The sequence below is a fragment of the Zea mays genome, chromosome 4, assembly GCF_902167145.1.
Source record: "Zea mays cultivar B73 chromosome 4, Zm-B73-REFERENCE-NAM-5.0, whole genome shotgun sequence".
NCBI lineage: Eukaryota > Viridiplantae > Streptophyta > Magnoliopsida > Poales > Poaceae > Zea > Zea mays.
Genome location: NC_050099.1, coordinates 243,209,693 through 243,224,978, shown reverse-complemented (window position 1 = coordinate 243,224,978; position 15,286 = coordinate 243,209,693). Strand labels below are relative to the sequence as shown.

Below are 15,286 nucleotides of genomic sequence, written 5' to 3'. Positions count from 1 at the left end.
ACAGGGTCCGATGCTAAATGTTCAAATCGGGTAGAATTATAATGCCACGAATGCAGTTGTCGCGATGGGCGTGCCATGTTTCTGAAGCCTGCCGTTGGCGGTGCCATGATTGCAAAATTCTAGTTCACTGCACTGGTGACTGTTTTGTCTGAAAACTTCATTGCAGTACTCGTGCTCGAAGAAATGAACCTTGCATGATGAAAACCTCAAAAATGTATTATTACGGACTTGCACACAAAACCATTGATGCACTGAAGTAGCGAAACGCTAACACCAGTGCAGTGAACATCTGGAACCATAGAAGATAGAACCATGCCAACACGAAGAGATGACAGTCACATAGGAGAACTGGGCAATGAAACTCCCGAATTAACTCGCTAATAGCAAGGATTAACCACACAAAAAATACACTGATCAACACACGTTTCTCCCAGAGGCAGGGAGCTGCTGTCTTGCTGAGGAACCAGCTACTGCCAATACCACACACTAGCTTGCTGAGGAAACTGTCTCGCTCGAATCAACTGCCTCCTGTATCCCTCCATCTGCTCCGGGGCTCCTCCCCTCGCCCTCGCCCTCGCCCTCGCCGACGCAGTCCGAGCCCTGGAACGAGCCACCACCAGGCTTGAACAGGCAGTCGTTCTCCAGGCTGTCGAGCTTCTCAGCAGACTCTCCCTTGAGCAGCTGGACGACCTCAGACATCGTGGGCCGAAGCTCCGGCCTGTCCTGGGCGCAGACGAGCCCGACGAGCACCACCCGCTTGAGCTCCTCCTCGACGAATCCGCCGCCGAGCTTGGGGTCGGCGATCTCGCCGAACCTCCTGGCGCGGGCCAGCGGGAGCGCCCACTCCGTCACGGTCTGCTTCGCGGCGGCGGTGGGGCTCAGCTTCTCCACGGGCCTCCTCCCGCTGGCCAGCTCCAGCAGCGTGACCCCGAAGCTGAAGACGTCGCAGCTCTCGGAGGCCTTCCCGAGCATCGCGTACTCCGGCGCCAGGTAGCCCAGCGTGCCTTTCACCTTGGTGGTGACGTGCGTCGCGCCGTCCGGGACCAGCTTGGCGAAGCCGAAGTCGGCGACCCGCGCCTGGAAGTCGGCGTCCAGGAGCACGTTGCTCGCCTTCACGTCTCTGTGGATGATGTGCGGCGTCGCGCTGTGGTGCAGGTAGCTGCCAAAGGCCCCAAAGGTTGGGTTAGTTGGAACAAGTTCTGAATTGGATTAGTAAGTAAGTAAGAAGATGGTCGCTGGAGTTTTGGTGAGATGAGAGCACGAATTGACTCACGCGATCCCTTCCGCGGAGTCCACAGCGATCCTCATCCTCCTCTCCCAGCTGAGGTTGCACTCCGCCGCGTGCTGCCCATGGAGCTGAGAGTGTATGCTCAGGTTCGGCATGTAATCGTAGACTATCAGGCGCTCCTGGCCTTCGGCGCAGTACCCGCGCAGGCTTAGAAGGCTCCTGTGCCGCACGCGTGCCAGAACCTCCACCTCGACAGCGAACTCCGTTTCGGCCTTGTTGCTCCAGCTCTTGAGCCTCTTCACGGCGATCTGTTTCGCGGCGTTAAAGAGAGAGTGATGACTGATGAGAGAGTGGTGAGTTACAGAGGATATGATATTGATCCATGCTGGGGTGAAGAGTGGATGGAATTAACATGAGGGGATCGTCCCTTTGAGAAACTGGGACTGATCGAAACACAGAGATTGAAGAGAAAAGACCGCACCGCACCTGTGATCCGTCCCAGAGCTGGCCCCAGTACACACTGCCGAACCCGCCCTCGCCGAGCTTGTTGTCGTAATTGAAATTGTTCGTCGCTGACTGGAGCTCCTTGAGTGAGAAGATCCGCCACGCCGTGTCCTTCTTCTTCCTCCTCCTCCTGCCAGGTTCAGCCCTAACAACCCACCCAACAAGAAAACCCCACACAAAATCAATTGCCCGCACCGAGACCTTAATCGCAAGACAAGGAATTCGCCGGCACCCACTCACCCGTCAGACCGCTTGCAGCAGGAAGCCCACCCCATCGCCCGCCCGACCGCCTGCAGCGCCTCCAGAGTCCAGAGCTCCCAGGTCACAGCGCGAGCCGGCGCGTCCCCAGCTAGAGCCCCGCCGAGACTGGACGCCGGCGGGACAGCAGCAACGGGGAGAAACCGGGGGCCGTGTGTCCTGTGCTGTGTCTGTGTGTGTGTCGGCTCATCGGCTGACGAGCGCACCACCGCTTCCCCACTATCGTACGCAAGCAAAGCCACTAAGCCAGGCTCAGCGACAGGCAGCCGGGGCGCGGTCCGCTCACCCGCGGGCTCCCGAGCCACCGCGCCCACGTGGCGCCGCGTGGCTGGCTGGTTTTGAACCGGTCGCAGTAACGGTCCGCTCTGAACCGGCGGGGGTAACGTCACTCGGCAGGTGACGTCCGGGGTCCAAACGACCACTGACGTGCGGGCCACGCGGGGTGAACTGGCACCGGCGTGGCGGGCCCCGCAGGGTGTCTTTAGATTTTAGAACGCTGGCTGCTGGTGGGCGATGGCTACGTTTGACCAAAATGAGAAAAAAAGGAAGGATCCCCGGTGACGACTTGGCTGAGATAAGTACAAATTGTTGTGGGCGTGTACACTAGTGTTTATTATACTGTTCGTATGAACTGCTATGTGACACAATTCATGTGAGTTCTTCACGGACTCGTGAACCGCTTGCTTTCCTTGACATTCTCAACGAGCCACCTGGTCGGGAATTTTTTTCTTGTTCGCGGTCCGGGCGGATACACGATTAGGGGTGGAAACGGATCGAATACGCACGGATACGAATATGAATGTCATAGTTTACCATATTTTTGTTCGAATTCGGATACGAATTCAAATATCTTCGGATACGAATACAAAACGGATAGTTGAATTCGAATTTTTATTCGGATATTTACTCAATTCAACTCAAACATTATATTCTGAAATTTAACATATGTATATGTGTATTTAATTTAAGTACAAGTTTATAGATAGTCAAAACAAACTTAAAATAAAATAGATTTCTTGTGATCCTTCATATCCAAGTCAACAAAACTATATAAATAATATTTTTAAACTATCGAAGCATGTAACAAAAGATAAACAACAACACGTGATATTTAATAAGTGACATTTGTACAAATATAAGTAAATTATAATTGATATAAAAAAGTAAATGTACCAATAAAAACAAATTTTCCGTTCTAAAATGAATGAATGTCCTATATAAATGTGTATACCAAAACTTAAATGAAAACATTAAGAAATTTATCTTTATATTGTAAGTGGAGAGTGATAGTTGAATGTTTATAGAACTTTATTGAGATGTGTTCATTATATAGATAAAGTTGAGAGTTATAATTAAATGTTTATGAAACCTGTTGGATTTTAGTATTGAATATCACTAGAAATATAAGGTTGATATATTTATTTATATATCATATAAATAATTTTTAATATCTAAAATGATATGTATCATTTTTTCAGTATATTATTAATCTTAAAATCAATTTGAATTAGTAATTAGTGATAAAGTTAAGTTTTAAAAGGTTTCATGAAACATATTTTTTTCACGAATACGGATAGTATCGAATGTTTTATGGTTTTTTCGAATACGAATATGGAATCGGATAGAGAAAAGTACTATAAATCGAATTCGAATACATCCATTTGACATCTATATTAAAATCGAATACGGATACGGATATCCATATTAGCAGTTTTAGCGAATACGAATACGGATAATTCGAATATCCAGACATCCATTTCCAGCCCTATACACGATGAATTGATTCGCCAAAGCAGGTAGTTACAGGCCATAATAATGCTACTAGTATGGTTTATGGTTTGCGTTTTGACCACCTTCTCGATGTGCCACATTTTACCTAAGGTTAGTCGTTCAAATTGAATAACTAACCTTAGGCAGAAAAGTTAGGCAAAGTGTGGCAACTTAGGCATCAAACCAAACAGGCATGTAGTTACGTATAGATAGAAGAAGAGGAAGAAAAAGTTCGAATTAGTCTCTAATTTTAACCTACACCTAAATAGAGAAAGGCCGTTGGATATTGAAAAGATATAGAAAGTAGTTTTAATATAAATGGCTCTCCAATTTAGACGAAAAAAAGACTCTTTAAGATGCTCTAACGTATTTTAGAAGGTCCAACTCACTCATTAAAAGCTTTTGCTTTTATCTATCTATATCTGCAAGTCGAGTTCCCACAAAAAAGAAAAGAAAATTGTAACAGTTGATTATGGCGTGAAGAGCAAGCATAACCTAACATAGGTAATTTAACTAGTTCATACCGCCTTTCCTCGTTAATCCGCCTTTGCCCGCGCAAAGCAAAAGATTAAAGAGAATAACAACAAAAAGGAAGCAACTGTCCCACACAATGGTTAATAATTAATCAACAAATTAATAGATGTTTGTCAGTGGCTAATAATTAATCAACAAAAAGAGAATAGCACCTATTTGTATCCTCCTGACTTATTGTTTGTCGGTGGCTAATAATTAATCAACAAATAATTAGCTAGCAAGAATTGGTTAGATATGTTTAGAGACTTGACTAATATATATTTTTTCTCTTAATACGATTTATATTAACATCTATTAGTAAGGTCAAATAGATATAAGCAAACGAATTGTCAACCCTTTACTAACCAATTAGAAAATTTGTTAGCCGGTCTGTTTAGAGATTAATGTGCTAAAATTAGTCGGCAAAGTGTTTGCCACAAGGATATAAATAGGACCTACATCCAGCCTTCGGCATCACTATCAGCAATAATTAACAGTACTACGAAGAGCCCTTGCCGGGCCCATCAAAGTTAGGCGCTACAAGCACAAACACTGCCACAGAGCGACCACGAAATGATTTGGAAGCTCCGGCTGCAAGTGTTGACCTGTTCTAACCTCCCCTGCTCGTGACATGATTACACCGACACATAGCAGAACATATATGACAGCCGATGGTGCCACGCTGAACGCTTTGTCGTCTGACAGCGACGCCCATAGTTACCAAATAATCAGGATCCAATGCAATCATGTGGTTTGTCATTAAACACGGTGATGTACTAATCTCAATGGAATAAACCCACTGGGTCAATGATACATCATGCCATACACGGTGAAGTTCACGGGACGCCTTCAACTTCGACCACCCTAGTTACAACCAAATGCCCGGCAGTGATGGCATTTTGAAGTCAATATTTCCACAGGTTAGCCCCGTAAAGACTAATTTGGTGATCAGAGATCACGAGAGAATCTATGAACGAAGAATCTTATGATGTGTTTGGTTGAGTAGCAGGGAAGAATAGAGTAGTTTCATTCTAATTTTCTGGACGTTTGGTTTCCAACAAAATAAGAGTGGAGCGGCTCATGTATCTTCGTATGGAAATTTACTATAAGTAGTTGGAACGCTCCCGCTCCACAAAAATGACCGGATGCGAGCGTTCTCCCGGACGTGAGCGCTCTCCCTCCTCTCCTCCCCTCTAACACTCATACGACTCTCGAAACAAACAAACAAAGAATGAAACGGTTTCGCTATATTCTACTCTTCAACCAAACAAAAAAAATGAAACGGCTCTGTTCTTTTTGTCAAACACAAAATAGAACCGCTCCATTCTCAAATATTGGAATGAAGCCACTCTATTCTATTTGACTCTCCAACCAAACGCACGCTTAGATCCCCTCATAATTCCTGATCACCAAACCAGCCTTATGAGGATTCTACAACTCTGATTAGTGTATGTCCTGTTGACATAAACAGATTAGAGAGTACGGTGCCATCCGAGCTTCCTAATACAGGGGCAAAGACACGCCCAGATCATGACCCATGGCGTAGGCCAAATTATTTTAACTCCACTCAAAATATGAGAGATTATATATTTATATGATTAATCTATCTCGTCCTAATGATACAACAATAAGTTTGTAGAGATGAGGCGGTGGAGTGGATCCCGTCAGAAGGAAGGTTTCAAATGGGCTATGCACGGGCTAACCTGCTCTACCATACCTTTAGCCTAAACATGGCGCGACAAGCGGGCCAGGTCCGCATGGGTCTGATATCAACCATGCCGGATTGCCAAACTAAATACTACCTCTGGTTATAAATATACGACGTTGTTTTTTTAAAAAACTTTGATCACTCGTTTTATTTAAAATATTTATTCAAAAATATATTAATTTAAGTCAAGCATAAACTATTTTAAATGATAATACAAATTAAATCAGATGAGTGATTAAATGTTTTTAAAAAATTCAACGGTATCATATATTATTTATAAAAGAGAGTGTCATGTCTTGAGTCATCTCATGAACCTATCCCGTTAGGATATCCATAAGTATGTCAACTGTCAAAGGCCAAAAGTGGCTTTCGCTCTTTCTTTCTTTTTAAAGATGAGGCTGAAAGTGGCTTTCAGTCAAGCCGCATCTAAAATAGGCCCAACAGGCTCAAATCTGCGTGTGCCAAATGCTTAAAACCCATCTTTCGACAAAATTTCAAAGCCCAGCACATATACCCCGCTCAAAGGCCTCGGAGTTCGGTCTCCTCTCTTCCGTTGTGTCAACGGCTCAACGCTTAAAAAGTAAAAACCCTCCGGCGGCGGTGGGGTTCCTGTTCCTCCGGTGGAAGCTCCCGGCGCTCAAATCCGGCGAAAGAAAAGAGGGGAAAGAGGCAGGAGCCGGCTCAAATGGACAGCGGAAGCGATTCCGACGGCGCTCCCGAGGAGCTCACCGCCGTCCAGGTACGTCTAGTCCTCTCCCCTCCAGGACCCGACCCTACGGGAGGTAGATTCACGATTAGGTACGGTTCGCCTGTGTATTCCGCACAAGCAGACGGTAGGTGGGGTGGACGCGCAGATAGCCCCGTAAGAGGATTCTACAGCTCTGTGCCGTCGATTTGGTTGACCGAGAACTATTTTATTTTTTGGTTGGATTAGAGCTGTTGGCCTTTTTAGCCTTGCCGGTCATATTGTTTCTTCTTCACGCTTCAAGCTCTATGTTGAGATATGCAAAAGGTACTGAGCCTTGTTATCGTCTTTTAGGGTGTTGAGAAGCACGAAGAGATCAGTCAAGTTGAGAAGGATAGTGCCATCAGGTGTGTTTCTTATGCAAACTTTACAGCTCAGCTGACTGGATGGACCTGGGCCCTCTGCTGCCCAATGTGCTACGTTGAACTGTTCTTGTTTCTGTAGAATGCACGTGAGTAGTAGTTGCCAATTGATGCTTGCTATGGAGACTAGTTTTGTCTTGTGGACTATGCTAGATTTCTTGCTCGGTTCTGTGTCTACACTTATTCATTCTCTTGGTTTCAGTAGATGCAAGTGCCATTACTATTTTCGTTTTGTACCGTAATCAAATGATGCTGAGATGCTCGATAATCAGGAAAAATTATCTCATTGTAATGTTTATGCCTAAATGTAGAGCTTTCAACATTTACACTTTTTTGTTTTAGATGTTCCAATCTGAGTCTTGTTTTCTTGAGGTCACCAGGCTGCTATAATTTTTTTATTATCTGTTTTTTGTATCGTGGAGATAATAGTGCCATATTGTCATGTGGGATGTGCCCTTCCAGAGTAACACGGGAAGGAAAGGAGCGGAGGAAACGCTGGGCCCAACGAAGAACATCCTCTAAACCAGATAAGAAGGCACCAAAGGAAGTAGTAGAAGATGAAGGTACCAAACAAAGCGAGGAGACAGATACTATGCCTGGAATGCTCCCCACTAGTGTAATTGAAATTCTAGCAGCTCGTGAGAAGTATGTGCACTTCTCTTGCTCTATCGATTTATATTAAAATCTTTTGTTTTTGACTTGGGACTTCATTGGCTACTTTGTCTTCCATCTTACACTCAGGCAAACCTTCGCATCAGATTCTGAGGAAGAAAATGTAAAGCAGAAGGTCCAGAAAAGGAAGAAGAGGATGAAAACTGCTGGGTATGTTTAAAGTTCCTGTCATGAAACATTAAGTTTGTGAAATGATAGATACTTATGCCAGTGGTTGCTACGTTTATCAGGCCTGAAACTATTCTGCTGAAAGATGTCCGGTCAACACAGCACGTGAAGAACGCCCTTGATTTCTTGGAGCAAAGGAAAAAACAGGTTCCGAGATCAAATGCAGTTTTGAAGAATGCCAGTAAGGCTTTGCGTCTCCTATCTTCGAAAGGTAATTTTCTAAGTTAACCGTGTGGTAGGATAGCACATTTTTCAGAGTATGTGTTTAGACCATCATCTCAACAGCAGATATGGTCGAGATACTTTGGACCGATGTATTTGAATGGAATCGATCTGGCACGTGAGATGTGATGCAGTATATCCTTTGGTGTGGAAGTGTGATGATTAGCACACGTGTGAGTTTTAGTTATCTATTTTTGTGGATTTGCGCTGCAAATTTCTGAAGAAAACTCTGAAAGATCTCCAAATTTTGATAGCCATGTGGCACTTCTTGTATCAGACTATCAGAGGGTTGTCGTGTTGACTTGTTGTATACTCTTTCTATTACCATTCGTCTGGAGATGTTTTACCTGTGCTCTGTTGGGTGCATTTGTATCTTTTTAAGGTTAGTTTGGAAACACAAGGGATTTTCATTTTCCTATGGAGAATTAGTTCATTTTCCCCTGTGAAAATTGTAATCCATTGGAAAAACGGTGTTCCCAAACTCGCCCTAAATAAGGACAGCATTCCTAATTTTTATTCTTCCTAATCACAGTACGTCTGTTCTGTTTGTACAAGGACGTGTGAAATAGGATTTCTGTATTCCAAAAAGATTGTATGTGTTACGAAGATATTGTGGTTGATCAGAACAATGCAGAGCTCCAACATTAAAAATGAAATACAGTAAAATAAATAAGATTAGGGCAATAGATTAGAGGAGTGATTCCGTATGAACTCAAGCCTGAGGGTGTATGTTGCCAGTCTCAAGGGTGTCTGAATGCACTAGAGGTAGAGGTATAGAGCTAATAGTTAGTTGTCTAAAAAATTGCTAGTGAAATTAGCTAGCTAACAAATAGCTAGTTAACTACTCCTTCCGTTCCAAAATAAAATTCGTTTACCTCTTAATTTTTATGTCTATATTTGATTAGATGATGATGAATTTAGACACATATATAGAACACATACATTAAATATTGTATTGTATGAATTTCATGAGAAAATAAAACGAATTTTATTTTGGTACCGAGAGAGTATTAGATAACTTACTAAAAATAGCTCATAACTGAAATATTGGCGGACTATTTGGATGTATTTGGCTAAGTTTAACAATCAGTAACTATTAACTGTAGCGTATTCAAAAACGGCCTTAGTACACTGATACTGTGGTTTCATAAGACGTGGCTCAACATCCATTGCAACAAAGGGCTATAGGTAGACAATTCTGTGTATAAAACTTTGTAGCTTGGAGATAAGAATGATTCATTATAGTTTAGAAATACTGTAGTGGTGTAATGTACTCTCTTTTTTCTAGGGTGCGGGACGTGCTTACAGGGGTTGGTCATCCGCATAGATATAGACCACAGCATTATTGTACGAAAATTGACAAATTTTAGGTTCATGTGACAAAATTTCTAGATTTTGTCTTTTAGCACGCAGGAACATCGGATTTGTCATTTTTTATGATTTTTCTAGTTTGAGTTTGCGCCTCAGCTTTTTATGTATAAAATTAGTCAAGTCCTTTTCAAAAATCAAATGATCAAAAATACGTTTTTGATACGGTTCCATATATTTAACAATAGTGGGTATGTGGTTTGCCACATGATATTTCGTTTTGTTATTTGTCTCTTATTCATCTCCTCGCGAAGAAACGAGGGGCACACTACCGAGTACTTGAACCGACTTTGCTAGCAAAAGGGAACACTATTATTATGACCGAAAATAAACATCAGGGCAAACTGGTCTTTTTCGTGTGGGACTTACTACTGTCGTTAACTCGTTAGAGCTCTAAAGTGGGACCCAAGTGTCAGATGGAAAAGAATCGGGTTTGGGGGTGTCAAACAGGAAAACATATGTTTTCTGTAACGTCAAATAAATAAATAAATAAATAAAAACAGTCATTGGTTCGAGGTTAGCTGCTTCCGTGTGTGGCTACCATTACCAAAGCCCTGGCCGTTGACATCAGCTAGCACACATAGAGGGGGTGTTTGGTTTCTATGGACTAATGTTTAGTCTCTTTATTTTATTCCTTTTTAGTGTATAAATTGCTAAATATAGAAACTAAAATAAAGTTTTAGTTTCTATATTTGATAATTTTGAAACTAAAATGGAATAAAATGTAGGGACTAAACATTAGTCCCTACAAACCAAACACCCTCAGAGTGTCGTTCTTACTGTTCAGAAAATATTTTTTCCCAACTTTGGTCAAATTTATATAAAAAGAAATACTAACGTTTATGATATATACTTCATCCGTTTTAATTTATAATTCGTTTAACTTTTTTACACTAAATTTGACTGTGCTCGTCTTATTTAAAATATTTTATAATCATTGTTGATTTTTACTGTGATATTATTTAACATATAATATATTTAAGTATGACTTTGAATTTTTTTTATTTTTCGCAAAAAAAACAAGCCGATCAAATTTGGCATAAAAAAGTCAAACAAATTATAACTTAGAACGGAGTAATAAGTACCATAAGATTGATCGTTAAACACATTATTTGATTTATTTAGAGATATAAATATTTTTTAGTGTTTATCATAAATCTGATTAAAAACAAGAAAACGACTTGCACAAAAATATCTAGACAGCTTTCGTTTGTGATGGCGGGAGTACGACAATTGCCCTCGAAGCAGGGCCGACCCTGAGGGTGTGTAGGGTATGCGACCGCTCAGGCCCCCAAAGTCCGTAGGACCTGCATTTATCTATCTTATATTTAAATACATATACGTTACAGATAAATTTATTTTCTCATTTTTTGTTGTGTCTCTTTGATTTTCTGGTCTCTTCGAGGTCGCGCAACAGTCTGCTTGATGACAATACGAAAATTGACGTGGAAAGGACGGAAGGTGTTGTACATCTGTGCCCGTCGCGTTGCTTAATTCTAGCCTATCGGAGGGCGGATCCTAATAACCTACATTGCTTAATCCTAGTTTAGTTTGCTGAACTTTGTTTTCAGAAAATTTGCTCTAATGTATTTAGATTTGGTTTACTGTGCATTTTAAAATTTATGCTAGTTTGACAAATTAAAAGTAAAATACTCTCTCAAAAGTTAAAACAAATACAGAGTTATATTACATAATTTGTATAATTTTACGACTAATAAAATAATGTAACAGTGTCTCCAGTCATATTATTTTGAATAAAATTATGTAAATCATCAACTTATTTTATTTTTTAGATATTATTTAAAAGTTGAAAATAGCAGACTTAAACTTTCGTATAGGGTCTCTATGTAAATTTTCGCTTGGGCCCCCCGAAATGTCAGGACCGGCCTTGCCTATAGGTGTACATTCGGGCCGCCCGGCCCGGCCCGGCCCAAGCCCGAAAAGGCCCGTAATGTTTGAATTTCGGCCCGGCCCGGCCCGTTTGAATTTCGGGCCGTGCCGGGCCGGCCCATGGGCCTAGCCCTCGGCCCACGGCCCGGCCCGTAATTGCTTAAACGTGCCGGGCTCATTTCGGGCGGCCCGAAATTATAAAAGCCTGAAATTCACATTACGGCCCGAAATTCAATTTTAGGCCCGAAATTCAATTTTTAGCCCAAAATTCACATTAGAGCCCTAAATTCAAAAAAATAAAACAAATAAAAGATAAGACAAATAAATTTGAACAAAATCAAACTTAGTATTTGTATTAAAGTTACCACAACTATGCAATGACTACCTCGTTTATAAATCATTTTGTTAGAAGAAAAAAGAGTATAATCAACTCTATACAAAATTCGTAAGTTCAGTTTATTGTCTAATGTTCATAACAAAAGCAAAATTACATCACACACTCTAATTCAAAGCTAAAAAACATCTAACTAGCATTATCTCTAGCTTTATGTTATTTATCAAGTACATGAAAGTGTGAAATGAAGTGTGGTTTTAATAAATACTAGGTGAGTGCCCGTGCGTTGCAACGGAAACATATAATATCATAATAACTTATGTATAAATATGTGAAGTGTACTCATGGTGCCGAACCTTAAGATTATCACTAAGAACATGCAAACATACCAATGCCTCTGTCTATGTCTAGCTATAATCCATCAACATTGTTGAGTTTTAACACAGACTGCTATTTTAAAATTCGGGCACTTCAACAGTTCACTTGTATCCCCAACTCACCAGAAAACAATATAGATCACGTTTAATCTAGATGATTCTTCATTAAGTGAACAGGTAGCTAAACCAGATCTAATGACTTGACTGCTACAAAACTTGGATCCAATCAACAAACAAATAAGTGCCACAAGCTGGTTTTGAATAATCCTAGTGTGGCTAGAAGTAGTGTTTCTCAGTTAAGTAGTACCTTATTTTGTTGTGCAAGTACAATGAAGCTGGAAATAATTCAAGACCAGCTGTCTATATAAACAACCGTGGTCCGATAATGGACTTCTTTAAACTGGACCACCATTACGAAGACATATTAATCCACATGTGGTGGATAATGGACTTACAATTAACTCCCATTACTTTCTGTTTCTTTCAGAGGAAAAGAATAAGCTGGCTCAAAGATAATGGCATCTCTTACTCCAGGAATACTATTAAAGGTTCTTAAAAATATTAACTCAGATGTGAAAGTATGTGGAGAATACCGGTCCATACTTCTCCAAGTTATTAGCATAGTCCCTGCAATCACTGGTTCAGAACTTTGGCTAGACCATGGTTTCTTCATCAGAGTTTCAGATTCTTCACACTCAACATATGTTTCATTGTCCAAGGAGGACAACGAACTCATCTTGTCAAACAAACTACAACTCGAACAGTTCATATATGTTGAGAAGGTGCAGTCAAGTATCCCTGTCCCAGTTCTTGTAGGGGGTCCACCCAGTTCCAGGAAGGAACCCTTGCATTGAAAACCCAAAGGATTTGATGCAAATGTCAACTCCCTTTGGGATTACGGAAGCACCGGATCATCAATGGAGGACTTCCAAGTCAGCTGATATGTCTGAAAGTGAAAAGGAAAATTTGCAGAGGAAGGTAATTATCGAAGAGCAGAAGACAGTTGTTGCTTCCCGTTACATGCTTGGGGTATCAAGCAATAACGGGAAAATTACCAGTATCAACTCCAGTATTGATAGTGACAAAAGTAATGGAGGAAGCACCATATCTGAACCAAATAAAAAATCTATTGCCTCGAAAGTCAGACAAGAGGCAAAACCTCAGGTATGTATGTTGAAGCTCATAGGTCTAATTCAGAAGTCTGGGTTTTCAAGTTCCTAATAGACGTTGATATTTTAGTTGATAAAACCTGTATAAAATATGATTTGTAAGAAATAGCAGGGATATGATCTGTGAGCTCTTATGAATTTTATACAAACAACGCTTTGAACCAAAAAAACTATCCATATCTTCTGAAGAGGTTAAAAAAACAATGCTTGATGATTACTTTCAGGAACAGCCAAATAATACATCTACTGGTAATACTAAGTTAGTTTCCACAAAGCAAGAAATTAGCAAGGACACACGCAAGAATAGTGGCGCTTCACCTAGGTTATAGGTTAAACTTCATTAAATTCTTCTTTGCCATCTTTACTAAATTAACCATTTGCTAGTGCAGTAAACCAGTTGTCTATATAAATATCGCGATATGCAGATGTAGCCGGTGCAGCCAGAAAAACTTGGTGATTGCAGCTTGTGGATCCGCTTCATAAGATCCCCTTATCTCAGAAAAAAGCTACTCAGTACAAATAGGGTGTCAATTGTTTTGGAAGACAATGTGGATTATTCTCACTGCACTCAATGCACACGTTTCTTAAACATGAACACTTGCCTACTCATCATGTTTTATAATGGATAGTGGATGCATTACCAAAAATCAGCCACCTGGATTCAATGTGCAAACCCCACATTCAGTACCGTTCTCTTCATCATATCAAGCATCACATTATAATCATCACATTGATGGCTAGGCAATTGCTGAGGGGGGTTGAGCAGGGCAACCGATAGGCAGCTTGGCAGGTTGCATCCCACAGACAAGCAACACAAGGCAATACTGAACTTGAACGCTAGGGCACGCCGCACCCGCGAGCGTGATTATCTTACGACGATAGTCCCGCTGTCTAGGTTCTTGCTTCTGTCTTACTTCTATTTTTACCGCTCAAGTTTTTCCATGAGAAATTGAATTATTTTAATTAGCTGATACCTAATTAAAAAATAGTTCTTATGGTATTGGGGCCTCAGTCTATAACATTAAAAAAATAGACCTCCTACAGACAGCAATTGCATCTAAGCAGTCTGAAAAAATGATGACATGCATAAATAGAATCCAGAACAATATCTAGTGATATGATAACTCACATCAACCATCTTGGACACTGTAGATTCTTTGAACATCTTTGCCCATGGAAATTGAGATGCGCTCAGCCGCTCATAGAGTCACAACTGCAAATGCTCAGCCAAAGTAATCAGCAAACCTCATGAGCTGAATGTCCTGTTGATTCTCGTACGATGCCTGCACAGAACAAATAATCAGAATATACATACACAACAGAAAGTGTACCAACCTTTTGCAGGCTAATCCTAACACCAAAACCCAGAGCTCCCCGAGATCCATCTTTACATCTTAAGATCCGACTTTCAGGCAAGACAACAGTACTATATGGGATAGAATTTTGGTTCAACTTGATCCGAACCCGGTACGTCCTAGTATTTCGTCGGAGTTTCATCAATTCCAGCGAGATCCATCGCTAAACCCTACCCAGACCCGATCCGTAAAAAGACGGACAAAACCTTGATCTGGACCATCATCACAAGATCTCGTTTTTTAACAGGAATTCGACGGGGACGAGAGGTTTGACGCGGCCTTACCGAGATCTCGAAGAGGTGCGCTGCGAGGTTCTCGGCGTCGATCAGGACGGCGGCCTCGGCGACCATCACCTTCGGCTTCTTGACCTCTCCCTCCTGCCGCGGGGCAGCACTGCAGCAGCCTCGTCAGAGTCGTCGTCGTCGGAGTAGGCGACGCCCGTGGCAGCGGCGATCCGCGCGTCGTCGAGGTCGGCCGCCCTGGAGTGAGCTGCTGCTGCAGCGCGCGGTACCGTTGGACTGCAGCGCCAGATCGAGCGCCGTGGCGTGGGGCGGCTGCGCCTGCTTGCGGTTGCGCTTGGGGTACAACATCGTCTGCCAGTCGTACGAGGGGTCGGAGGAGGCAGTCGCCGCCATGGAAGAGG

The 15,286-nt window shown here is 42.0% G+C and overlaps 2 protein-coding genes and 1 long non-coding RNA gene across 4 annotated transcripts; 1 reads left to right on the top strand and 2 right to left on the bottom strand.

Annotated features, from left to right (window-relative positions):
* Positions 1–341: 341 nt before the first annotated feature.
* LOC100216921 (putative protein kinase superfamily protein) lies at positions 342–2,205 on the bottom strand. Its single transcript, NM_001347690.1, has 4 exons — positions 1,973–2,205; positions 1,715–1,877; positions 1,274–1,536; positions 342–1,159 (listed from the first exon to the last, which is right to left on the bottom strand). Exons 1-4 carry the CDS (start codon positions 2,005–2,007, stop codon positions 487–489), a joined length of 1,134 nt encoding a protein of 377 aa, NP_001334619.1. The 5' UTR covers positions 2,008–2,205; the 3' UTR covers positions 342–486.
* Positions 2,206–6,345: 4,140 nt separating this feature from the next.
* On the top strand, positions 6,346–8,501 carry LOC100278022 (uncharacterized). 2 transcript variants are annotated; one of them, XM_008681681.4, is made up of 6 exons: positions 6,445–6,720; positions 7,021–7,073; positions 7,551–7,733; positions 7,830–7,910; positions 7,991–8,139; positions 8,217–8,501. In XM_008681681.4, exons 1-6 carry the CDS (start codon positions 6,667–6,669, stop codon positions 8,270–8,272), a joined length of 576 nt encoding a protein of 191 aa, XP_008679903.1. In that variant the 5' UTR covers positions 6,445–6,666; the 3' UTR covers positions 8,273–8,501. The 2 variants fall into 2 exon arrangements, with proteins under 2 accessions (XP_008679904.1, XP_008679903.1); XM_008681682.4 differs by having other exon boundaries at positions 6,346–6,720; positions 7,991–8,501.
* A 6,026-nt stretch (positions 8,502–14,527) lies between these two features.
* Positions 14,528–15,016, bottom strand: LOC109945649 (uncharacterized). Its single transcript, XR_002268923.3, has 2 exons — positions 14,928–15,016; positions 14,528–14,571 (listed from the first exon to the last, which is right to left on the bottom strand). It is a non-coding gene; the product is annotated as an uncharacterized lncRNA (long non-coding RNA).
* Between the last annotated feature and the right edge of the window lie 270 nt (positions 15,017–15,286).